The sequence below is a fragment of the Chelonoidis abingdonii genome, chromosome 3 (assembly GCF_003597395.2).
Source record: "Chelonoidis abingdonii isolate Lonesome George chromosome 3, CheloAbing_2.0, whole genome shotgun sequence".
Taxonomy (NCBI): Eukaryota; Metazoa; Chordata; order Testudines; family Testudinidae; genus Chelonoidis; species Chelonoidis abingdonii.
The window spans coordinates 125,958,835-125,984,663 of record NC_133771.1 but is presented as its reverse complement, the minus strand read 5'-3'; the positions used below and the strand labels follow the sequence as shown (position 1 = coordinate 125,984,663).

The 25,829-nt window shown below is 42.0% G+C and overlaps 1 protein-coding gene, 1 long non-coding RNA gene and 1 other non-coding gene across 3 annotated transcripts; all 3 read left to right on the top strand.

Moving 5' to 3' along the window:
- The first annotated feature begins 9,162 nt into the window (after positions 1-9,162).
- TCP1 (t-complex 1) lies at positions 9,163-25,696 on the top strand. Its single transcript, XM_032772634.2, has 12 exons — positions 9,163-9,372; positions 11,438-11,523; positions 14,662-14,790; positions 16,248-16,345; positions 16,605-16,715; positions 18,667-18,848; positions 20,649-20,775; positions 22,092-22,267; positions 23,083-23,206; positions 24,298-24,490; positions 24,855-25,018; positions 25,378-25,696. The coding sequence occupies exons 1-12, from the start codon at positions 9,306-9,308 to the stop codon at positions 25,592-25,594; spliced, it is 1,674 nt and encodes a 557-aa protein (XP_032628525.1). The 5' UTR covers positions 9,163-9,305; the 3' UTR covers positions 25,595-25,696.
- LOC116820296 (small nucleolar RNA SNORA29) lies at positions 10,952-11,086 on the top strand. The gene has a single exon (XR_004372598.1). It is a non-coding gene; the product is annotated as a small nucleolar RNA SNORA29 (small nucleolar RNA).
- LOC142046586 (uncharacterized) lies at positions 17,264-18,620 on the top strand. Its single transcript, XR_012655568.1, has 2 exons — positions 17,264-18,131; positions 18,275-18,620. It is a non-coding gene; the product is annotated as an uncharacterized LOC142046586 (long non-coding RNA).
- Positions 25,697-25,829: the final 133 nt, after the last annotated feature.

The window sequence follows — 25,829 nt, the reverse complement described above, 5'->3', positions numbered from 1 at the left end:
CCCTCATCCCATCAGTAGGGGAACTCCCAGCCCCTCAATACTCACATGAGGAAAGGAACCTGGCCAACACACTTGGGCTCCAGGAAAAGGAGGGATGGCTTCACTCCACAGAAGGAAAGATCCTCCTACCAAAGAGCCTAATGCGACTAGTGCTGCAAAGACTACATCAAACCACTCATGCTGGCAGAGTGTCTCTAACCCAGCTCGTGAATAAGTATTTCCTGACCTCTGGACTCAGGCTTCTGGTCTCCCAGATACAGGCCGAATGCTTAATCTGCCAAAAGAACAACCCCAGACCAGGACTTTCAGTGCCACCTGCTACCCTGGAACCCACCCCAGGTCCAGGAATGGTTTGGCAAATAGATTTTACTGAGTTCCCTCGGACTCAAGGGTACAGATACCTTCTCGTCTTAGTGGACCGATTCAGCGGATGGCCCGAAGCCTTCCCATGCAGAAACAATACTGCCAGGACAGTGGCTTTGAAGTTTGTCAAGGAAATCATTCCCCGATTCGGACTTCCCCAGTGGATGGAATCTGACAATGGACCACACTTCACATCGAAGATCATTCAGAATATCTCAGACGTCTTACAGATCACCTGGAAGCTCCACACTCCATGGCGACCGCAGGCCAGTGGAGTGGTGGAACGCACCAAGCAGACACTCAAGCGACATCTCTCAAAGGTCTGCCAGGAGGCATCTCTTCGGTGGCCTGATGCTTTGCCCCTTGTTTTACTCCGTGTCCGTGCTCTTCCTAAGGGTAGATTAGGACTTAGTCCCTTCGAGATTATGTTTGGAAGGGCATGGCCTATGAATGGTACACCGGTTCTGTTAGGAGAGTGGGAAGTGGGATGTGGTTTCTTGTCCCAGTACATGTGCTCTCTGTCTGCTGTTCTCTGTTCTCTTCACAGGTACACTAAAGACTCGCAGCCTCTCCCGCTGGACGAGCCTATCCACTCCCTGCAGCCAGGTGACTCCGTCCTCGTTCGCACCTGGAAGGACGAGCCTCTCCAAGAGAAGTGGAAGGGGCCCCACACCGTCCTGCTGACCTCCCACACGGCGGCCAGGGTTGAGGGACACAAGAACTGGATCCACCACTCCAGACTGAAAAGAGTGCCTGCTCCTGAGCAGTGGACCATCCAGCCAGCACCAGAGACTCCCAGCGACGATCTGGGACTTAAACTGCTGTTTAAAAGACATAAGGGTCAAGCCTCACCCTCACCAGTTCCTTAGGCCCTAATATGGGTGGAAGCCCTTTAGTGTGGTCTCACATCCCTCCTGTTTGTCAACCACACTATTGCTCTCTTCACCAGCGGTGGGTGGTGCACATAGTGGTACACACAGCACACAGGGGCCGCAGCCTAAGGGTTCGCGGGTTCTTATCGCCCTGCTTAGCCCCTGTGGGTCCCACCTGGGTACAGGTTCATGGGCAGCCCCGCTATTATTTCCACCCTGACAGTGCGGAATAGTAAATGCAGTGTTTCCCCTTTGGGCGCCCCAATTCCCTTCCCCGGGAAAACTCTGAAATCTGGTTACGTTTGTTTTCAGAGGGCCAGCCTAACTTGTTGGCCTGGTCCCTCCTGTTCTTGATTTGCCTGCTATTGGTAATTGTTATATTGTGGATATTTGGGGAATTGTAGTTGTTAGACGCTAAGGTCACCTGCTTGATATAGGTCCAAGTCCAAGGTCTACCAAGATGTTACTTTTTACCATAGGGGCACTTCTTTTGTTGGTCCCCGCCTCCTTCGCAGCCCATGCGGGGTGGGGAAGAAGTCCCACTAACCTGGAAACAAACACCTATGAGGCCTTAAAGATTTCCTTTGCCCAGGAGTTTAACTTTTCTAACTGCTGGATATGCTCCCAAATCCCGCACCACGCGGCAGGATTGCCATGGAGAGCGGTTCCCCAAAATTGGTCGGATATTTGCCAGGTATGGCTGAGCATTAATGGCTCTCAATATCCCCCACCTATCCCAAAAATCGCCCCTGGATGGCCTACTCGAGCCGCAAACTGTTCCAAGGAAGCCCAGTTTAGCCTCACTAATTATCCTTGGGAGCCCATCTGGAATGGCGAGGTTACCCCTCAGCCCATTAGCCTTCGTGCCGTTCCCCCTGGCCTCCTCTGCTGTGCTCAAAATAGGACGGCCAACCACACATGGTTTGCAGGTAACAGCACCTGTCAATATTATTTAACCCCAACCACTAACGTGTCCATTCCGGTTTATAACAGCTCTGGACAGGATTCTGGGGAGGGGTTTATATATTGGACCTCTGCAAAGGCTGCACAGATGGCTCGGGGAGATAATGGCTTATTGGGCAATGGCCTGCTCTATTACATATGTGGCCAGAATCCCTATAAGTGGCTCCCTCATGGGTGGTATGGAAGCTGTTACCAGGGATTCCTTGCCCCTCCGCTGTGGGTCCTGGCCTAAGCCCCGTATGGCCGCCCCAGGCAGCGCAGGTCTCTATATGCCACCCCAGAGCCCGTTAGCGAGGGAGACAGGCTTGGTATGATCCTCCTTCCATCATATGGGGTGGGACGACTGGCCCAACTTTATCGAAGGCTTTCTGTGTTCCTCACCAAGTTTGCCAATGAAACCCTGGCTATAGAAAAAGGCATCAGCTCTGAGCTTTATCAGCTCCGGTTACTATCCCTGCAAAACCGCCAGGCCCTAGATTATGTTCTGGCTTCACAGGGCGGAGTATGTGCCCTTATTGGAAGTGAATGCTGTACTTATGTTCCAGAAAATGCAGAGGACATTAACAAACACATCCTGTCGGCCGAACAAGCTTTAAAGGAGTGGAAGGCCCAGGAAAGGGAACCTGTCACTTTTGACTTCCTCTAGAGTTGGTTGCCCAACTTGGGAGGAATAGGAGGGGGCCTTGTGCGTCTCCTCCTCACCGGGGTAATACTGTGTATAGTCACCCTGATCCTAATAGCCTGTATTAAGATGCTTCTTCATAAGCTTTGTAACCCCCGCTCCCCAAAACTCCCAATGTACCCTGTTATTGAAAGCCCTAGCTCCATAGCATTTAATCAATTCTTGTCCGCAGAGTATGAGAAAACTCAGCCAAAAGGTTGTTGAGTATTCTCAAAGGAGGGAATTGTTGAGACCACTAAGTGTCACTAAGCATTACTCTAAGTAATTTTAAAAGGTAAAGGCTATAAGAATATGGAGTTTTCCCTTAGGCCTCTCATGAGCAAAAGTCCGTCCATGTTAAACTCTAATTGACCTAGCAGGCCCATAAAACAAAAGGCCAGGTGTCCGCAGCCTTTTCAGTTGCAAGGCCGCTCAAGCTTGTATGGAGCAGAAATAATGAGGCCTGCATACTTCTGCCACAAGGGAGTGAAATAAAACACCTCTGGACAGGACAAGATAGTAGTTCAAAGAAGTAGGCCTAATGAACTAGACATGTAGTCGCCAGATTTGAGTTTAACAGTTTAATGACACTGATTAATGTAACTGCTATAGGGGGAGAAGGGGGAGGGGGGAAAAGGGACGGCTTAGCTAGAGGTAAAGTATAAAAAAAGGTAACCTGCTTGTATTAACTCGTGCTGGATTTGAGGCAGGTCAAGTCTCCCAGCACCACTTTGAGATCTCAAATAAACCTTGCTGATTTCTCCCACTCGGTGTGTTTATTGGAGCTGAAGCACTCCGGGCACGGACTACCACTGTTGTTCGCCTAAGCAGTCTATCTGCCCACAACACCCTCAACTCACTTTCACCGAGCTAGGTGAGGTAGGGGGTGGGGTCTGGGTAGGGTGATCAGATAGGAAATGTGAAAAATCAAGATGGGGGTCGGGGGGGTAATAAGAGCCTGTATAAGAAAAAGACCCCAAAATCATGACTGTCCCTATAAAATTGGGACATCTGGTCACCCTAGCTCTGGGCTGGGGCCTAGGGATTTGCAGTGTGGGAAGGGGCTCTGGGCTGAGCCTGGGGCAGGGTGTTGGGGTGTAGGAGGAGGAACGGTGTGCTGGCTCCAGGAGGGGACTCAGGGTTGGGGTGCTAGCTCTGGGAGGGGGCTCAGGGTTGGGGTGTGAGAGGTTTGGGGTACTGGCTCATGGCTGGGGCTTGCGGTGCAGGAGGGGGTTTGTGGTACCGGCTCTGGGAGGGGGCTCAGGTCTGGGGGTTAGGGTGCAGCCTCCTGCCAGGCAGCACTTACCTCCAGTGGTCTGTGGTGCAGCATAGCTGCTGCTAACAGAGGCTCCCCGCCTACCAGGCCCCACACTGGTCCTGGAAGGGGCCAACACACCCCTGTGGGGGGCATGTGGCTCCGTGTGCTGCCCTTCTCTGCAACCTCTGCTCCTGCAGCTCCCATTGGCCACAGTTCCCCTTCCTGACCAACTGGAGCTATAGGGGCAGTGTTTGCAGGCAGGAGCAGCACATGGAGGAAGACTCTCCCCCGCCCCCCAGGGCAGGCAGGGAGCCTGCCTTAGCAGCAGCCCCACTTCTCCACCTGAGATCGCGATCAACTGGGAGATCTTCTAGGATCAACCAGTTGATAGCCATTGACCAATTGGTGATCACAACTCTAGGAAAAGGGGAGGAAGTGAAATTTCCTGAATTCCTGCCATTTCTCCAATAGGGACCCATCAATGCACAGGATGGGATGTCATCAAAAGCATGTCTTTTATTTCTCCTTCCTTACTAGTTAGGAGGTAGCTCATATTGAGTGAATTTGCTGAAAGGCTGGTCAGGTTAGATACAATTTTTAAGTTACTTTTAATTTATATATTTTTTTTTACAATTTACATTTAAAAAAATTTAAATCAGATTTGTATATACTTGTCACTAGTTCTTTATTTCTTGGTTTTTCATGAAATCTGTTTACAGCTGTACACTCTACAAGCATTAGCCTTTCAGGCTAGCATTTAAGTCTTATTATCTTATCTTTAAAAATGGAGATAGAAATTATCTTAGCAGATGAAAAAGCAGCAAAGAGTCCTGTGGTACCTTACAGACTAACAGACATATTGGAACATGAGCTTTCGTGGGTGAATACCCACTTGGTCGGATGCATGTAGTGGAAATTTCCAGGGGCAGGGCTAGAGATAATAAGGTTAGTTCAATAGGGAGGATGAGGCCTTCTTCTAGCAGTTGAGGTGTGAAAACCAAGGGAGGAGAAACTGCTTTTGTAGTTGGCTAGCCATTCACAGTTTTTGTTTAATCCTGAGCTGATGGTGTCAAATTTGCAGATAAACTGTAGCTCAGCAGTTTCTCTTTGAAGTCTGGTCCTGAAGTTTTTTTGCTGCAGAATGGCTACCTTTAAATCTGCTATTGTGTCTCCAGGGAGGTTGAAGTGTTCTCCTACAGGTTTTTGTATATTGCCATTCCTAATATCTGATTTGTGTCCATTTATCCTTTACAGATCCAGACTAACACACCTACCCCTCTGATACTTAGCAGATGAAATATCTAAAATGTATACAAGAGATAGCTGGGGCAGACAGAGATTGTGCAGATCAAGAAAATCTTACTATAGAATAAGATGAACAGAAATGGGAGTGTTGCTCCATCATACAGAACATTATTCTTGATTGCCTAATTTTTAAATATGAAGTACTCAATGAGAAATTCTATGTGGCCTTTGATAGAATCAAAAGCTGGTTTGAAGTTTACAATCAGACATTTCAGGACAGCTTGGTTCAAACTAGAATTTACCCAAGCACATTATGCCTTCTCAGATCTGTCTGTGACCTCACTAAGGCCAGAATTAGAGAAGGAAGGCAAAGTGACTCCACCAGCATTTTCGGGAATTTCAAATGGGGGCTAGATTAAATAGAGATGACTTCTGGCTCTTTATTTAATATATATATTTTTAATATTAATAACAAAAGAAAAATTAAAGGAGCTTGTTTTTCTTTGTTATTCTTAGGTGGACTGAAGTGTTGGGTAGTGCTGTACATTTGGTTAATTTTGCAATTAGTTATCAAGCTAAAATGCAGTCTCGTGGGGCTGCAGACTACTGAAAAACTGTATTGGATTATTTTTGCAGATGATAATGGCTCCGTTCTGCTCAATTCCAAGTTTACACCAAGCACTAGGGAATTAGCCCTGTGCCTTGTTGCTAAAATGCAAGAAGACATCGGCTAGGTTTCTGGCTACTAAGGCAACACCTTGGCTTCCTACAGTTAAAACCTCCCAAGTCCAGGGAGGACATTTGCAGTTTCCAACAATCCCGGCACTGGAGAAGGGGCGGGGACTGGAGGGACAACGTGGGCCTGGGGTGGCATGGCCCTGGCAGATCTAGGGCTTCCACGGTCTGGGACCCACTGCCGGTGGGCACGAAGCTAGTCTGCAGCTTGTTTCCTCACTGTTAGGCGAAGCCCAATGACATGAACATGTGGGACTGAGAACGTCCGAACCACTCAGCACTGAGTCCGCAGGGACTGTGCCCTGCTGAGTCGGCCCCTTGGCGTGTGTGGCACGGGGGCGGAGGCGCGCTGGGCCCTGTCCAGAGACAGGCACTGAAGCTCGCTTGCACCATGCAAGTGTTGGGGACCCCGGTGCCCCAATACTGGCACACAGTTCGTTGTCTGACCGCGAGAGTGACAGGCAACACCAGCAAGGTCCGATCAAATGCTCTTTATTGACAAGTGCACGCATCAATAGAGAGCAGCTCGTCTCCAGAGAGAACCAGCTTGCTTCTTTACAACTAGCATATGATTTTATAGACAGTTCCCTCGCGTCACAAATTATTCATTTAGCAGTCCAACCCCCTTTTACTAATTACTAAAACCCAAAACCTTTATTATGTATATATTTTTGTTAAAACTATATGATTAATATGAATAATACTGCCTAACAATTACTACAAACAAGAATGATACGATTTATGTGAGTAATAATGAGGGAGTCAGAAAGAAACAGAGACTGAACAGGAGTTTTGCCATTGTTCCTAACACAGTACACTCTGGTACCATGCCAGGAATGCCGTTCCTTTCTTTATCTTATGGTTGCCTGACTCTGTGAGAGACAGGCAGCTCCGGACGTTTTTCACTTATGATTACCCAGAAGCCTCTGTAGCCTGACTTTGTTCAGGTTGCATAACTGGCTTTGTGATACATTTCCAGTTAGGCCTAACACAAGGAGGGGCTGTCTCGGCAGTGGCTTTGTTCCTGTGAAGCAGTGGTTCCCAAACTGGTGTTTGTGAACCCTGGGGGTTCACAAAATGTTATTGGGGGTTCTCGTGGAAAAAAATCCCTAATGGCAGAGTGATGGGGCGGTTCTGGAGGCACTGAGAGTGCCAATTCAGGACCAATTGCTTAAACAGGACAGTTACAGCCAAGGCTGGGTTTCCACCTCTGAGGCAAACCAAACCAGCCAGACAAGAGGACTTTGGTTTCACCCCACTGGCTAACCACAAGTCACACAAGCAATTCCCTTAGACACTCCAGTCTCCCAGTATCCACCACCAGTGCCACTCGTCCTAGGGTAATGGTTATGAAAACCAACACCCAATAAAAGAAAAAGGCTTGCTTAATCCCAAAGAATCAAGCCCCAGACCCAGGTCAATTTACACATCAGATCTTATCCACAAATCACACTGTTGCCAATCCTTTAGAATCTAAAATCTAAAGGTTATTCATAAAGGAAAAGATATAGATGAGAGCTAGAATTGGTTAAATTGAATCAATTACATACAGTAATGGCAAAGTTCTTAGTTCAGGCTTTGACAGTGATGAAGTAAACTGCAGGTTTAAATCAAGTTTCTGGAGTACATCCCCCATTGGGATGGGTCAGCAGTCCTTTGTTCAGAGCTTCAGTTTGTTGCAAAGTTCCTCCAGAGGTAAGAAGCACGATTGAAGACAAGATGGAGATGAGGCATCAGCCTTATATAGGCTTTTCCAGGTGTAAGAACCTCTTTGTTCTTACTGTGGAAAATTACAGCAAAATGGAGTCTGGAGTCACATGGGCAAGTCCCTGCATACTTTGCTGAGTTATAAGGCTATCTGCCTCCTCTCCATGGGTCAATTGTGTAGCTGATGGTGCTTAATGGGCCATCAAGCAGGTTAGGTAGAGCTAATACCAACTTGTCTGGGATGTCTCCCAGAAGCACAGCACAAATTTGAAATACAGACAGTATAGAGCCAACACTCATAACTTCAACTACAAAATGATACATACATATAATCATAATCAGCAACCCGTAACCTGCTCTTAGACACCTTATATGACCCCTTTTACATAAGATTTGGTGCCACTACAGGACCTTGGTTGCAACTATGTTCTATATGGTCCCAGATTATATCAATAATGTCACAGGCAGTGAGAGCTGTCCCTAGGGACCCTGGGCAGAACAGGGCCAGCAGCCCAGAGCTCCTGGACTTCCAAGAGCTAAGTGGATCAAAGCAAGCATCTCTATCACACTGAGTAGATTTAAACTTCAAGACTCATAAGACATGGAGACGGAGTTGGATATTTTTTGCTGTTTTTAAAATTAAATAGGCAGCTAGTATTTTTTTTAAAAAAATTAATATGAAGAACACGTTTAAGCTTTGTTGTAATGTGTATTGTTTGCCTGGACTGCTCAAGACCTGAGTGCTTGTGTAGGAGGAACTCAAGTTGGCTTCTTTAATACCTTCATGCTGTTTCACGTCTGATACTCCTTGATGAAACATAGGAGCCTCGATACAAGCTAGGGAAGTGAGATCTGGGAAGAGTGTTGCCATTTTCGTAACGTAATAAAAACACTGTAATGATAAATAATAACTAGAGTGTAATGAGCATGTCAGAAAAACAAATTTTGTATTTCCAAGCTCACTGCTTTTATAATTTATACTCAGGTAAAGGGGAAAAGCTCTGGAAATATTCACTTTTAAGAAGGGGTTCACGAGACTTAACATTTTAGTAAAAGGGGATTCAGAGATTGGTAGTTTGGGAACCACCACTGTGAAGCAACCACGGCTGTGCTGGGCATCCCTAGGCCAGGCCCCGCCCCCACGCCTTCTGGAACCTCCTGGAAGGAGAAAAATAACTGTCGCTGCTGGCCCTGCTCCCGCCCGCTTACCCAACATGCAACGTGACTCGGGGGGGCCCTCCGGAAGCAGACGCGTTGGTAATCTCAGAATCCAATCACAACCTTCAATCTAGGCACCTTCTGCGCCGCACTGCAAGGGGCTGCTGGATTGGACAGAACTGTTAAAACATCATCATGCTTCACCATCGTTCCTTCCTCCTTGCTGTGCTGTGTTCTCTCCCCATCAGACACTGCGGTTGGGGGCCAGTTTCCCAGCAAGCCTTGCGGCGTCACCGGCGGATTCTTTTGGGGCAGCGCGTATCGCCTCTCTGCGCGCGGGAAGATGGAGATGGGGTCGCTGGCCGTGTTCGGGGAGCGGAGCTCCGGGGAGGCGATCCGCGGCCAGAACGGTAACGGCTGCCCGAGCACGGAGCGGGGCCCCGGCCGCCGCCATGTGCTGTCCCTGCAGGGCGTGAGGGGGGGAGTTCCTGTAGCAGAGAAACCCGGGCTCGGGGAGGGGCCAGGCCCCGGCTCTCAAGCTCGCGTGTCTGCGGGTCCTTTTGACCCGATCGTTACGCGCCTGAGCCCGATCCCGCGGAAGGGGCCGACCCGGCCGAAGCACGAGGCAGGGCGGCACCGGCCGCATCTTGGCGCGCTCAGAGCTCGGCCCGGGCGGTGGCTGCCGAGAAGCAGCTCGTGGCTGTCCGCGGGCCCGTTACTTTCCCCACGGGGGCGCCCTTGTTGCGTTGCTGTTCACAGCCCGCTTCCCTTTAGGGCACTCGGCAAACCCGAGCCCGTTGTTAGGTGAACAGCCCCGGCCGCCATTTTTGGCACGCCTTCAGCAAAGCGGTGTGAGACTTATCCCGCCTAGCTCAGACGGGACTGCTGCTCGCTATGGGGAAATGGCCGAGAAATCTGTAATTGTGTGCCGTGAATGTTTACTGTCACTGAAACCTCGGGCGTGCGGTGAACAATAGCGACCATCTTATGAACAGCCAGCCCCTTCCCCCAGGCGGGGCTTTGCTTCCCCATGGGGCAGAATTTGTGAAAAGTGGCCCTTGTAGTTACACTGGAGGTTAATGCTACAAATGGGTGAAACTTGATATTGGTACTCTTAAGCTTTTGCCTACATGAGACCATATCTTGTGTGTGTCCTACAAAAGATTATTAGTGTTATTGAATGTAAATTATGAATAATTTTCAAAGATTAAGGCTTGTTGCATATGCAAGTTAAGAGCATGAAGACTGAGTTTCTCACCCTGTGGAGCATAGATTCTGTTTTAATATATCTGAGGATCAAAAATAATTTTGAGACATTTTCTTAACTCCATCCAGTCACTGGCAATTAATAAGCCAATATCAGTATGTGGTCCTTAGTGCTAGTATGAAATCAAGATGTGTTAATTAAACAATGGGGTAGATAGATTAGTTTTGTGTGAAAATAATGCAGCTCCGTATAAAGCTGTGGTCCCAGATCCTCAAAGGTATTGGAAGGAGGTGTGTTTCACTACCACAACTTTTGAGATTCTGGGCATGAGCTCACTTGGGATAGATCAAGCCTGGTGCGGGACAAAGACAGGCTTAGATGTAGCTCCCTACTACTTCACTAGCTCATTAGCTCACCTCCATAGCTGTAATTATCTTTTTGAAATGTTGGTGAGTCTGGAATCTGCAGTGTTAAGTTTTAGTCCTCAAAAGATTCTTTGTACCATCTGTCTCAGTGCTTCAGACAAGTTATTACAGGAGCCCTGCATGATGAGGAAAAACCAGCTGCTTTTGAAATGGATGCTGTGTGGGTAGAAATATCAGGTGTAGAAAAGTGGTACATATTTTAGTGAAGTCTATGGAAGCCTCTGATATTAAGAGCAAATTTGGGAAATAGCAGTTAAATTTTTTTGTTTTTTGTAAAGGGTTGATCTCCAGAAACAAAAAATGAGCAAGTTTGGTACATTTAAAGATTTAAAAGAAAGATCAGATTTAAACTGGACCCTTCCCATTTGACTACCACTCCTTCAATTTACAGATTGAGTGGCTATGCTTATGGGGTACAGAAAATACTGCCAAGGTCTGAAGGAGAAGATTGACAATATCTTTTTCCTATATGAAATGGCAGAACACAATGAAAAGTACTTCATTTATTTCTTTGACCTGTGAAGTTTTTTGATTATTTCGGTAGCCAAAACAGCATCCTTTGGACACCTTACGTGTTCCAGTCATGAAACTGCTATTTTGTAGTATCTGTGGTCCAGATCGTGCAATCAAGTGAGGTCATGGACCCTTACTCAGCCACCTCTTTTTTTCCCCACTTCCCTGGTTAGATTGGGAAATTTGTTTGCAGAACTGGAGTCTAAATAAGGAGTCATTCTATTTCAGGTTCTTGAAATTAAGAATCTGCTGACAGAAAAATATACTGCTCTTAAAATAGATATTTGGGAAAAAATAATTATATATTTTTATTTTGCTTGATTTATACAGTTATGGCTGCAGCTTCAATTGCCAACATTGTGAAGAGTTCTCTTGGTCCAGTTGGTTTGGATAAAATGTTGGTGGATGATATTGGTGTAAGTAGGCATGTCTTTCATGTTAACTTTTAAGGAAAGGGCTTAAGTATTAACGAACTTGCACTGTAAATTAGTGCTGTGACCTGTTCTATTTCAGTTGAAGGCATGTCTGTTTTTTTGTAAAGTGTTTCCATCTAGAATATGCTTTATGGCTGTAATATACATTTTGTTAGTTTGACCTCTTTTTCCATTTTGTCATTAGGGATGTAAAATCTAAACAGTGAGCATTAGTTTTACTGTTAACCCACCGTTAACCTCCTGTTCCAGGCAGGCTGGCCGGAGCAGCCCCAGCCCATCTCCCTTTAATCAATTAACTGGTTAAAGATTATAATTTTAATCATTTAAATGGTTAACTTTTTAAATATTTACATCCCTATTTGTCTTTAGTTCATTCTTTCTTTTTAAGAAAGCCTTAATTGTAAACTATAGTTAACTGTTACTTCATCCATGATGTGCTCCCTTATTTTATAACAGAATTAACTCTTGCTTATATGCAAGTACATTTGCATTTGAATAAACTTTTTTTTTCTCACTTGGATACTTGTGTGACAGGTTGGATCACAGAAACCTCCTTTGGCCTACCACCTGATATGCCTAAACTACCTCTCAGACAGTTTTCCCTGCCAGTCTGGGACTTCAGTTACCTTGCCTTGTTTGAGCCAGACACACGTGTCTGCTGCAACCACAGATCCAAGTCTGAACCACATCCCCACAAGCTGCAGGCTTAACTGAAACAGCTTAAGAAGTGCTCCTATCTCCAGCACTCAGATACCCAGCTCCGAATGGGGTCTAAACCCCAAGTAAATCCGTTTTACCTTGTATAAAGCTTATATAGGGTAAACTCATAAATTGTTTGCTCTCTGTAATATTGATAGAGAGATACACAGCTGTTCTCTCTTCTTCTCTTCCCAGTATTAATACTTACTTTAAGTTAATTAATAAGTAAAAAGTGATTTTATTAAATGCAAAAAGTAGGATTTAAGTGATTCCAAGTAATAACAGACAGAACACAGTAAATTACCAAACAAAATAAAATAAAACAAAATATGCACGTTGAAGCCTAATACAGTAGGAAACTAAATGCAGATAACTCTCACACTCAGAGATGTTCCAATAAGCTTCTTTGACAGACTAGCCTCCTTCTAATCTGGGCCCAATCCTTTCCCCTGGTACAGTCTTTGTTCCAGCTCAGGCAGTAGCTAGGGGATTTCTCATGACTGCAACCCCTTTTGTTCTGTTCTACCCTGTGACAGGGCAGTGGTATAAACCCCTTGGATGCCCTGCTAAAGGTGCTTCCCCTCCCCCCCCCCCTTTCCTGGGGGACTCAGACTCTCAGCAAGGAGCTCAGGTGCAGGCCCTAACAAGGGCAGACTCAGGGGAATCAGTGGGGCTAGTGACTGGGGGAAGATATGAGTCCAGAGAGAGGCTCAGTGTGAAGCTAGCCAGGGGAGAAGATGGAGGGACTGCAGCTCTCTCTCTGCCGGCTGCAGGTGGTCTCAAATGTGAGAAGACCCAGGGAAGGGTCAGTATGGGGATTGTTGGGTGAATTGGGATTGCACTAAGCACAGTAAATAGTGAGACACCTGAAAGAGGCATTGGGACCTTTCCTTTGACCAGCCTAAGCAGAGAGCACAGGGATGAGAGGGAAGGAACCTGCGCGGACCCTGTGACACACAACTTTATATAGCTTTGGCACAGAGTGGGAATCCTTTGTCTCTTTGGGTCCCCACTCCTTCTAAAGGTATGGCTACACTTGAAATTTCAAAGCACTGCTGCGGGAGCGCTGCCGCGGCAGCGCTTTGAAGTGTGAGTGTGGTCGGAGCACCAGCGCTGGGAGAGAGCTCTCCCAGCGCTGGATGTAAACCACATCCTCTAGGGGTGTAGCTTGCAGCGCTGGGAGCCGCGCTCCCAGCGCTGCGGCACGGATTACACTGAGGCTTTACAGCGCTGTATCTTGCAGCGCTCAGGGAGGTATTTTTTCCCACCCCGAGCGCGAAAGTTGCAGCACTGTAAAGTGCCAGTGTAGGCATACCCTAAATGGAAAAGCCTTAGATTTAAGATGGATTCCAGTACCAGGTGACATGGTCACATGTCCTGTGAGACCCCCCAAGCCTTCATTCTTCCCAGCCTGACTCACAGGAAGGCTTGCAAGTAAACAGAGCCATCTACAGTCAATTGTCCTGGTTAATGGGAGCCATCAAGATTCCAAACCACCATTAATTGCCCACACTTTGCATAATTACAAGAGGACCTTGGAGTTATATTTCATATTTCTAGTTTCAGATACAAGAATGATACATTCATACAAATAGGATGAATACATGCAGAACAACATAACCTTTGCACAGATATGTTACATGGCATATCTAGTATAAAACATATTCCTGTTATGTCATATTTACATTCATAAGCATATTTCTATGAGGTATTATAGGGTGAAAAGTCACAACTTATACTAAATTGTTTAGAACAGCACACAGAATAAATAAAACTTATTTTTGCTGCTCTTGACATGCATGTTGTTTTTAAATTGTTGTACATATGTTAGAATTAGGTACTGTTGTACATAATTTGCATTGGCTAATGTTTATAATAAGATAGCACCACATCCCATTTTCAAATATTTAGACCAGGTGATAATCTGATTTAAATCTTTTTGCTGTGCTATCCTGAAAGCCAAAGTGAAATAGCCTTATGTAGTTAATAAAAGGTAATATTACGCATTAGCTTAAACTGAGATTTGTAAATAACTGTATTTAAAATGCGTGGTTAAAAATAGACAAAGAAATTCAAGCTACATTTAAGAAATCTTCCTTAGTTCTTTTTTATATAACATAAAGAATTCTACTGTCTAAAAGCTCATGCATATTCTTGTGTGCAAAGGCTCCCATCCTGCAACACATGGTTTGTGGGGGATTAGTCGTGTGATTACATGTGTATGGTTGTAGTATTGAAGACTTGGCTTAAAAAGACAAAGTAAACTCTTGAGATAAATGGTCAATATGCATGATATTACACTAGGCATAATTCTTCCCCACCATTGTCATTAAAATGTCTTCTCGTATTTTATAGTTTCATAAAGTTTTTAAAAATAAATTAGTATGAATATCAGTCTTTTGTTTATTTTTTTAAAACTAGGATGTGACTATTACCAATGATGGTGCAACCATTCTGAAGCTGCTGGAGGTAGAACATCCTGCTGCAAAAGTTCTGTGTGAACTGGCAGAACTGCAAGACCAAGAAGTTGGAGATGGGACCACCTCAGTGGTATGTAGAAAGTTTTACGGGCAGACGTTCTGAAAGTCATTATCAAATGCAGCTTTCAGCATATTATTATAAATCCTGACGCTGTGCGGATTAAAACTGGACCATTTCATCATGTGACAACAGATTTTGAATGCATCTGCCCTAGTGCAAACTGAAGATTGGTTCGAAGCATGTCATAAACATACAGCTAAAGGTAGCATAAAATCCCTCCTTTACCTATAAAGGGTTAATAAGCTCAAATAACCTGGTTGGCAACTGACCAAAAGGACCAATAAGGGGAGATGATACTTTCAATTCTGTGGGGGAAGTTTTTTGTTTTGTTTCTCTTGTGTGTTCTCTCTGGTTCGGCGAGGAATCGGGCAGAGGAAATATATCTTCTAAAGCCATACCTGAACTAAGCATTTAAGATAACAAATTGTAAGTAATAGGAAGAAAATGTGTTAGATTATCTGTTTATTTTAGCTTGTGAATTTTCCCTAGGCTAAAAGGGAGGGTTAGTCCTGGTATGGTGTGTTGTTGGGGTGTTTTTTGGGTTTTTTTGGTAACTTTAAAGTTTTGCCTAGAGGGGAATCCTCTGTGTTTTGAATCTGATTACCCTGTAAAATTACCTTCCATCCTGATTTTACAGAGGTGCTTCTTTCACTTTTTCTTTTTAATAAAGTTCTGCTTTTAAGAACCTGATTGGTTTTTAGTGTCCTAAAAACTCAAAGGCTGGTCTGTTCCCACTTTGTTAACCTTTTTGGTTCTTATATTATTCTCAAGCCTCCTCAGGAAAGGAGGTGAAGGGATTTTGGGGGATATTTTGGGGAAACAGGAACTCCAAGTGGTCCTTTTTCTAAATCTTTGTTTAACTCCCTTGATGGTGGCAGCGATATCATTCCAAGGACAAAGAAGAATTTGTGTCTTGGGAGAGTTTTTAACATAAGCTGGTAGCAATAAGCTTAGGGGGTCTTTCACTCAGGTCCCCACATCTGTACCCTAGAGTTCAGAGTGGGGAGGGAACCCTGACAAAGTAGTTCCTTGAACTGGAGTAATGAGAGGAGACCCTGTACAAAAACTAGCATTTCTAAGCAGGCTTGCATTCTGGAAAAGGTTATTCTTACTGGCTGCAATTTGGGAATGATCATTCCTCCCCTTCTTGTAGTTATGTTTGAGAGTAGCTTCTGGGTTGAAGAAGTTCTTAATTCTCAACCCCTGAGGAAAAAAATTGAAACATAGGTGAACTAATCAATGGAATAGCATCACTGATTCCAGACAACTCGTATCAGAACCCTAAAATCAGTTCAGAGTTAACTAGTGAAATGGAAAGAAGAATTAGAATGGTTTTACTCATTAATTAATCTCAATGATGGAGAACTTCTCATATTCTTCACTTATTTGTTCGTTGGAGCAAGAACTAATGTTAATATTAAGACTTTCCCATTTTCAAAGTGAATCTTTTTCCTCTTTTCAAACAGGTAATTATTGCTGCTGAACTTCTGAAAAATGCAGATGAATTGGTCAAGCAGAAAATTCATCCCACCTCTGTTATTGGTGGCTATCGTCTTGCTTGCAAGTAAGATAATCCATTTCAGCGGAAATATTTGTATTTTGCAACTCTAGTGTTTCATTGTATCCAGCGGACACTTATTTTACCTTAATCCTCTATTCATTATCACTGACAATACAGGATTTTTTTTCTAAGCTGATAGGTGGTGGTGGTTTGTCAACTTGATTCCAACTCAGGATTTAGTCTGCATGTCCCCGCAGTAGGAAATTCTACTAACAAGGAATAGAGCTAAATTGTTCTTGAAATGTTGATTTTTATTCAACAGGGAGGCAGTTCGCTACATCAATGAAAATCTCATCATTAACACAGATGAACTTGGCCGGGACTGCCTTATTAATTCAGCTAAAACATCAATGTCCTCCAAGATGATAGGAATGTATCCTTTGACTTGGTAATAATAAATTGGAATCTTAATTTTAAGAAAATGAGGGATATTACTGCACAGAGCTTGAGTATCCACTCTAAATCTTGTGGCAGCAGTTATTAGTTCTTATCCTTTTTCATTATAAACACTTAAGAGTTAGAACTCCCTTGTGAAAACTTGTTCTTGGTATCAACTTGGCATAAAAGATGTATTCTGGTTTACTTAACCAAACCCTGCTTGTTCACAGGATGGTTACAACAATTTTTTAAATCTCACACTTACAAACCATTTTCCTCATTTAGTATCACATTTTGTTAAAACCCTTAATCCTTAAACGTAAGCTACAATGAACCACCTCTTTAGATGCTCAAATTTTATCTGTTTTCTCTGACAGAGAGGCTTGAAGGAGCTGTTCTAATCTCTAAACAGCTATTTTCACCCCCCCTAATAGTTGTGGAAAACATGATGATGTGCTGTGACCCTTGCTTATAATTTTTCTTGTCTTTATCAATCTTATGTTTCTTTAAAAACAAAACTCTGGTGAGTTTGCCTGTTTTTGTTTTTTGGTTTTTTTTTTTTTTTTTTTTAGTATAATGGCTTAAAAAAATGCTCTTCCTGCCATTTAGTACATAACCCATCACCCTTTTCTCCTTCCTGGGGCTGCCCAGGGGCCTTGCCCCGGTGAAGCCCACTCTGACTCAGTTCACATTCCACCTTAGCCAACATATAGTGCTTATTTTGCATTAGATAGAAATTTTTAAAACATTCAAGCAGATGATCACCCACACTAATCCTAAGAATGGCTTCATTATTCCAGGCAACATTCCTTCTTGCAGTCTGTCTTCCCACTGTAGTTCAGTGATGGTTACTTGCTTATGACATCCATTTGTTTCTTTTGAAAAACTGGTCACTAATTCAGGATTCTGATCTGACTGGGATAAAGTGGGCAAAAATAGGCTGTGTGCGCACAAGTTTTGTGTAAACAGTTTTGTATGTAGTAAATACATTATCATTGTGAAAACATGAAATAATTTGATATTCTTAAAAATTTACTAGTAATCCAGTTATGTGGACTTGCCATTTCTTCTGAGCTTTCCAAAACAGTCATATTGTATGCAAATAATACATTTTATATTTTCTATTTAAGTCATATCTTTAATTTTAATGTATTTATGTATAATCTGCTTGGAGGCTTGTCAGATGTCAATCTCAACTGATGTTCTGGGGTTTAGAACAGTAGTCCCCAGACTGTGGGGAATGCCCCCCTATGAGGGCGTGGAGGAACATTTGTGGTGGAGTGGCAGGGCTCACGTCTGCCTCCACAGGAGTGTGAGACAGGAGCACCACCCACTCCCACTCTGCCCCCACCTCAGCTCCAGGCTCCAACCGTGGGCCTACCCTCAGCTCCCGGGGAAGGGGACAGACCAGGTATGGGGGATGCATGATGAAAAAATATTGGGGACCCCTGGTTTAGAGTGAAGCCACATGAATACATGCAAATGCCACAAATGAGGAAGACATACAAGTGTTACAAGCCTATAATTAACTATTACTTGTTCTTTCTGTTTAAGTGCCATGCCCGTGGATGATATCTTATGCAGACATTAACTGCTTGTTGACACAATAGAAGAAATTACTGGAACAACTTGTAAAATGCTCTGTGAACAAAAGGGACTATTTTTTTGTACAGTTTACTTGGGAATGAGAGTCAGGAACACTTGAGTTCTGGTGCTGGCGTTGCCACTGATTTGCAATGTGGCTTTGGACAAAACATTTAAACCTTGTCCTAGTTTTTTCTAGCTGTAAAATTAGATTAATAATTTTACCTCATAGGTACTTCAAGGATTATTTTAACGGCATGTTAATATAAAGCAGCCTGTAAATGCTGTTTTTAGCATTAAAGTCAATTTATATTATGCTAGTTGTCTCTGTGTAGCTCATTTTAGCCTTAACAGTATTTTAGTGATGGTGACTTCTTTGCCAACATGGTGGTGGATGCTGTGCTTGCAGTTAAATTCACAGATCAAAAGGGTCAAGCCAAATATCCAATCAGTTCCATTAACGTTTTGAAGGCACATGGGCGTAGCCAGAAAGAGAGTATTCTTGTAAATGGTTATGCACTGAACTGTGTGGTGGGCTCACAAGGTAAGCTCAGATTTGTTTTATAAGCCTTCAGTGAGCAGAATGATTGAAGTTTATTTATGAATATTGCCCTTATGTGGATGTTTCTAGTGATGTGAAGAATTGGCTAATAAACTATTGTTTGTTTGTTTAGAAAAATAAAAAACAACCCTTGAAACAACTTATAAGTAAACGAATACATTCTTAAAACCAAACCCTACTCTAAGCAAAGGTTTTTTTGCCCCAAAAGTGAGAAGTGACAGACTCTGTGAAGTCTATGGGCTCTGCTTTTGTGTTTTATATAAAAGGAACTTAGATATTGCAGTGACACACCACGGTATAAAACCCAAACAGAAATATTATGGTGGTTGCTTTAATATGCTACATTGTACTTCAGTGTTGACACAACTTGGATAATTATTCCCATTTTACATGGTCTTATAATTACATGTTAAATATTTGTGTCATTGAAACACTATCTCAGTTCCCAGTTGAGGGCTGTGTTTTTCTGAAATTTTGTAAAATTACTCTAGCAGTTTAAATCAAATAAGTAAGTTTGTAACTATCCATCTGTAGAAAAATAGCAGACACAGAGGTCCAAATTCTCCCAGAAACTCATGGGCAGCTACTAAGGACTTCAGTGAAACTTGCATTCATGTCTGAAGTCAGTATTTGGCTTTGAAATCCTGTCTCAATAAGGATTTTTTAAATTAGCTCTAAGATCATATAGATTTTTAAATGTTTAGTCTGTTCACTGTCACTTTCTTGCATGTGAACGATGGAAATAATTGCTTATCTGGTGCTTATCAGTGTTTAATAGATCTCAGGTTATCAGGAGCTAGTACAAAACATACATTTGGAATGCATACATTGCAGTGGACTATTTATTTAAAAACTTGCAATTTAAGAGAGACTCAAGGAAATATTTCTATTGCCCATAAGGTTTTAAAAGCGTGTTTTTGAAGTCTAAATTTTGTGCAGTCTTTTATCTGACTGTCTCATCACTGTTTATTACATCAGTTACTGTGTAGCACTTTGTATATGTCAAGAAATCACACTGGCAGGTAAAACTTGCGAGGCTTTAGTAGTCAGTGTTGAAGGAATGTGCATTTCAATGACGAAGTCTGGAATACAGCAGAAGCTGCTGTTAAGTTGCTAGTGGAGAGGTTGACTATATTGCTCAGCCTATCTAGCAAATAAGTGAGCAGCAATAAATACCACCTGAGGGAGTTCCATTCCGCCCTCCTTAGCTTCAGGATAGTTGACTGCAGTGCAGGGCCTCAAAGGTGGACAGTGGAAGGAAAGAAAGCAAGGAAATTGGCTACTATCACTAGAATTAGGTTACCATATTTTGACATGTTCTGCTCTGTTTAAAATCAACATGTTTGTTTATCCCTTACTGGGACCTTAGGAGGGCCCTGCTTAATACATCAGAGATCTCTTGATTACACTGGATACCAAAGGGTCAGTTTTACTTGTGGTACTAATACATCTTGAACTTCTGGCTCAACAATGTAACAAACTGGGAAGCAAGGAGTCATGGAAAGGTGCCTTTGTGTAAAGAGGTAAATTAAGAGAGCAGCTAAGATTGTCTGTGTATTGAAGAATGTCTTACTACCCTTCTCATTGTTCTTGTCATAACATTTGCCCAAGTGTGTGTTGTGAAAAGAGTTGCAGGGGGAAAAAACAGCCTTAGAGGGGTAATTGTGTGTGTGTGTTAGAAATCTAAAAAGTAAAATACATCACAACTATTTTCATTTTATTAAGCATTTTTAATTAATACTTACTTGTAACAACATGGAGTAAAATATCATTTTTATATAGGTATGACCAAGAGGATAGTTAATGCAAAGATTGCCTGTCTTGACTTCAGTCTGCAGAAAACAAAAATGAAGCTTGGTGTTCAGGTGCTGATCACAGATCCAGAGAAACTCGACCAGATCAGACAGAGGTATGTTGGATTTTTAAAGCAAATGAGCACATTTTCAAACTAACTGTGGTATTTTTAATTATGTACTGGGTGTATGGGTGTTTTGAAGAGTGTAATAGGCAACAAAATTAACTACAGAGGTAAATAACACATCTTCTCAATATAAAATATGGGTGGAAAACATTGATCGTAACTTGATTAAAATGTATTTGGATAATCTGTGTTCAGTTGGACTATATAATTGTATTGAATTATGAAGCAAAAACCAGTTACATTATTTAGAATCAATGATTGGATTGATTTATATCAGCAAATAGGAAACTTTGATTTAAATAATTAATTTACAGTGTTTTACTTTTGTACTTTTTATTTTCCTAAAGAAAGATTGATTCTTTTATTGGTTGGTGGCCACTAAAATATAGCCTGTACACTATATTTGGCAATAACCGGGTGGGTACACCATGTCTGTATGCTTAAGCAAATATCTAGCTTACACCTGCATTAATTCAGATTCTTGAACTGATGAATGATGCATTTGTTAAGATTTTTTTTTTACATGTGATTTGTGTTGGTGTATTTGGATAGAAACGGGAATTCAGTTAAAATGCACAAACAATTGTAAGTCTTTTATTCATTAAATAAAATTTTTTATCAAAACATGTTTTGAATTCAAAACTGATTTATTAAACAAAGGAAGTTAATGAATTGAACTAATTATTTCTGCCCAAGTCTTTCAGTATTTTAGAATGAGTAGATCTCATCCTCTCAACACACAGTTTTATTCCTAGGTCAGGAGAGGAAACAAGACTTCATGATTTTTCAATGTCCAGTCGTTCTTAACTTTGAATGTACTAGTTGTTGAAAAAAGTGAAATGAATAAAATATTCTCTGAGCCTGTGGAATGGGTTACTGCTGTCAAAAGCTCATTCAGCACTTCAGACTCTAGTGTGTAGCCAATGTTTTCCACGAGTTCAGTGGTTTCACTTTCTTTAAAACGTAGGCAAGAAACATTCCTTAATACTTTTAATTTAATTTAAATTATAGTAAATTTAAGTCTTAACATAGATTATTGTAATTTCAAATCTCATTTCAAATAGGCTTATTTTTAAAAATAGAAATACTTTTTGTATTTAAATATATTTGTTTTTTTAAATTATCAATTTTTATCCACCCTGTCAAATATTGATGTGATGGTTGCTTTTCTCCCTAGAGATTTTAGCTTTGCACTACTGCTAATTATTCAGATGTTTGTGTATGGTTTAGCTATTTAGTTGATTTGTAGTCCCACTTTTATAATTTTTGGTTATGAGTAAACACGTGCCTGTTACCTTTTGCAGAGAGTCAGATATCACTAAAGAGAGGATTCAGAAGATTCTGGCCACAGGTGCTAATGTTGTTCTAACCACTGGTGGCATTGATGATATGTGTCTGAAATATTTTGTGGATGCTGGTGCTATGGCAGTACGCAGAGTTTTAAAAAAGGACCTTAAACGCATTGCTAAAGCGGCAGGAGGTATGTGTGTACTGTGGACTTTCAGTAATATATAGTGTTTCCAAAGCTGTTGGCAACCAGTTCTCTGAGCACTATTGGGCCGATCCACATACAGCGTGATAAGGAAGTGTACTTGGAATAGAAAACATTCAGGTGCTACAACGCCTTGACAAGGAGCACCTCATTAAGTAAAGAGGAGCCACTGAAAAATTGTGACTGCTGAAGATGTGCAGTGAGGGGAGATGTTGGCTGGCATACAGAGGGCTCTGTCATGCCATGGGACACAGCCACGTTATATCTTATCTTGAAGTCTCTGTTAACTAGACTTTCATAAAATGGGGATTATGGAAGTCTAGTTAATCTAATTTCCAACTTTCTGTAGTGATTGTGAATTTTAAGGAAAAAAATTCCATCTATAGTATAAAATTATTCAATCCCAAAATGCCTTTTAAGGATCATAAGAGATTTTGATAGTTCGTCTTGTTAGAACCTTGCAAAACAAACTGTATGTAACTTTTTAGCAGCAGCGTCAAAATATCTATTAATACAGAATATGTGCTGTAAAGAGAGTAAAAATGAACCCAGAGAGACTAAGGGGGACTATAAAATATAGTAACTGACTTGAAAAGGAAGGTAGGGCCTATTTATTTTCCTCAATTGTTGGCTGGATTAGAAATGCTCAATCTTGCATTTATGTTTAATGTTAAGGAGTACTGACGACTATTACCATTCTGTTTTGTTCTGTAAAAGTAAAACCATTTGTTGTGTGAGGTTGATAAATAACAATGAGTTGGTATTTTCCACGCTAACTCGACAATTTTGCATTTGTTTTAAAGCAATCATTTGTTCGTCTCTGGCTAATCTAGAAGGTGAAGAAAGCTTTGAGGCATCAATGCTGGGACAGGCAGAAGAGGTGGTTCAAGAGAGAATTTGTGATGATGAACTGATTTTAATCAAGAAGTAAGAACACTTTTCTAGAGTACATCAGCCTTGGAAACTATTTTGCTAAACCTTTAAGCTATAACTTTCCCATTTATTTACTGCCGTGCAGTCTCAATGCTATGAGCAGTTATACGCGTGGGATAGAGTATAATAAGGCCATTGTAAATGTGTGATGAAACAACCGATGTTTCACCATCATTGGTAGGGCTGGACATCTTTCTCAATCATACCAGTTACAGTCAATCAGCCTGTCCTATTGTTGTGTAGTTGATTTAAGCTATTGTCTAGAACTACAGAAATTACTTTTCTAAATACTGATGTGTGAAAATGTAGAGGAAAATCCAGCCAGAATGGTGTAACTGTATTATAATCAGCTTTACTAGTGATAATAGTTATAGAGTGGTTATATTGTGTCGTCTTTAACACTGCCTAGATTTGAAAATGCTGCATACCAAAGTTTGATTAAAACTAGCTCTGTATAACCTTTTGGTGCTGATTTAAACCTATTCAGTGGAACGAATATTGTCACATGAATATCAAGAGTAGTAGGTCCTGAGTGCATTTTTCCTTTTCCCTTTTATGATTTTGGTATGCCACAGTGATATGAATGGAAACTTGTTTGTGCCTTGATCTTCATCATAAAACATGTCTACACACTTAATCTGTTTCCCATTTTCTCTGGTGTGATTCCCTTGGCCTCAGTTTCATGAGACTCAGACGTTCTCCAGGATGTTGAGTAGATTACAGGCACTGAGTTTGTATGTTGAATAAAGAAATCCAGGAGTGGTACTGAGAGGAATCTACCGGAAGAATTGAGAAGCTGTTAAAAAACAAGTGCTATCTAAAATCTTTAGTGGCAGTAAATGTGTGTTTAAAATGCATGCATTTCTATAACTGGTAATGACAGTTTTCGTTACCTCACTCCCATGGTGTGGAAATGCCTTGCCTTTCTTCCTGAGAGATAAAGAATTTTCTGATAGGGTGAGCAAATCAAAATGCATTAGCCAGGAGACAATATCTGGGACTGTCTGAGGGGTTAATGTGAACTGAAGGGTTACCTACAGATGTTGCAAGAGATAGTTAACTGGCTTTTCCTTATTTTTGGACAGTACCAAGGCTCGTACTTCTGCATCGATTATTTTACGAGGAGCCAATGACTTCATGTGTGATGAAATGGAGAGATCCTTACATGATGCTCTTTGTGTAGTTAAAAGAGTATTGGAGTCCAAGTCTGTGGTACCAGGTGGTGGTGCTGTAGAGGCAGCACTTTCAATATATCTTGAAAATTATGCCACCAGCATGGTAAGTGCAGTTCACAAAATAACGTTTCATTGCATAACACTAACACTTTTTGTTGTGGTGGTTCTAATGCATGACCTTCGCTTTTAAGTGCTTTGAGGTTCGTTTGGCCAGATCTTGAACTACTATTTTAATACACCAAAATATTAACTTCAATCTTCAAAACAACTAAGAAAGAACCTAGCGCTGGGAACAGAGCAGTTCTTCCTCTCCCTACATCTCTTTCCCCCCCTATATTGTTCATACTCAGTATAGTGTGTCTACCTGCCTGTGGTGCTCTAAAATTATGGCTGTATTTTTCCTCTTGTATTGCATGAATTGGCTTGATGGGTTTCAAAGTAGATAACTCTTCCTCCCTCTCATTTAGGGATCACGTGAACAGCTTGCTATTGCAGAATTTGCAAGGTCTCTCTTAGTTATTCCAAATACCTTAGCAGTAAATGCTGCCCAGGATGCCACAGATCTTGTTGCAAAGCTGAGAGCATTTCACAATGAGGCTCAAGTTAACCCAGAACGCAAAAATCTGAAATGGCAAGTATCCATTCAAACAATTAATAGACGTTAAAGGGGTTGCATTTAAGTGGAGTGCTCTATCTTAAGAGTTTTGTAAATATTGACTGCTTGTGTAGAAGTCCTGTTACAAAATATAGTGTGAATTTACTTTTCTCTGCATTTCCATTCTTCTCCTGTTGTGTAGTTCAGCTGCTCCTATGGACCATAATTTAGGAACTATGAGCTTGCTCTGGGAAACTTTATTTTCCTTCAGATAAGCATAGTGGCAGTCCTCAGAAGTTTATGCTCTAACTATAGCCAAATTATGTGCATTATCATAGTGCCTAACACCTATGTGCTATACAACAAATTAGACTTGTCTAATTCATTTCTTGCAGGATTGGTCTTGATTTAATCAATGGGAAACCTCGTGATAACAAACAAGCTGGTGTGTTTGAGCCTACAGTAGTCAAAGTAAAGAGCTTGAAATTTGCAACAGAAGCTGCAATTACTATTCTACGAATTGATGATCTTATTAAGTTGCATCCTGAAAGCAAAGATGATAGAGGCGGGTGTTACGAAGATGCTGTTCGTTCTGGAGCACTTGAGGACTAGTTTGGCTTTTATTTATGTTACTGTTTAATTGTTCATCTTACACTTCTTCCCAGTATTGTACCTAGTGTGTATGTTAATAAAATGGGGGTAGTTACAAGAGAACTTGCTGTCAAGTTTTTGTTTTTTATTCAGCACAGTAAGTCCAGGGCTCAGGGTTGTAAATTCTATTTATTGCATCCTCCCTGCTAAAGTTAATTACTTCAAATGACTAACGTCATAGTTTTTATTAAGTTTT

Bases quoted from the DNA above. Each gene is read 5' to 3' on its own strand.
- TCP1 (XM_032772634.2), top strand. From the start codon at position 9,306: ATGGAGATGGGGTCGCTGGCCGTGTTCGGGGAGCGGAGCTCCGGGGAG. The intron at 18,849-20,648 runs GTAAGCTCAGAT...ATTTTTATATAG, and splicing joins CTGTGTGGTGGGCTCACAAG to GTATGACCAAGAGGATAGTT. The intron at 22,268-23,082 runs GTATGTGTGTAC...TTTGTTTTAAAG, and splicing joins CATTGCTAAAGCGGCAGGAG to CAATCATTTGTTCGTCTCTG.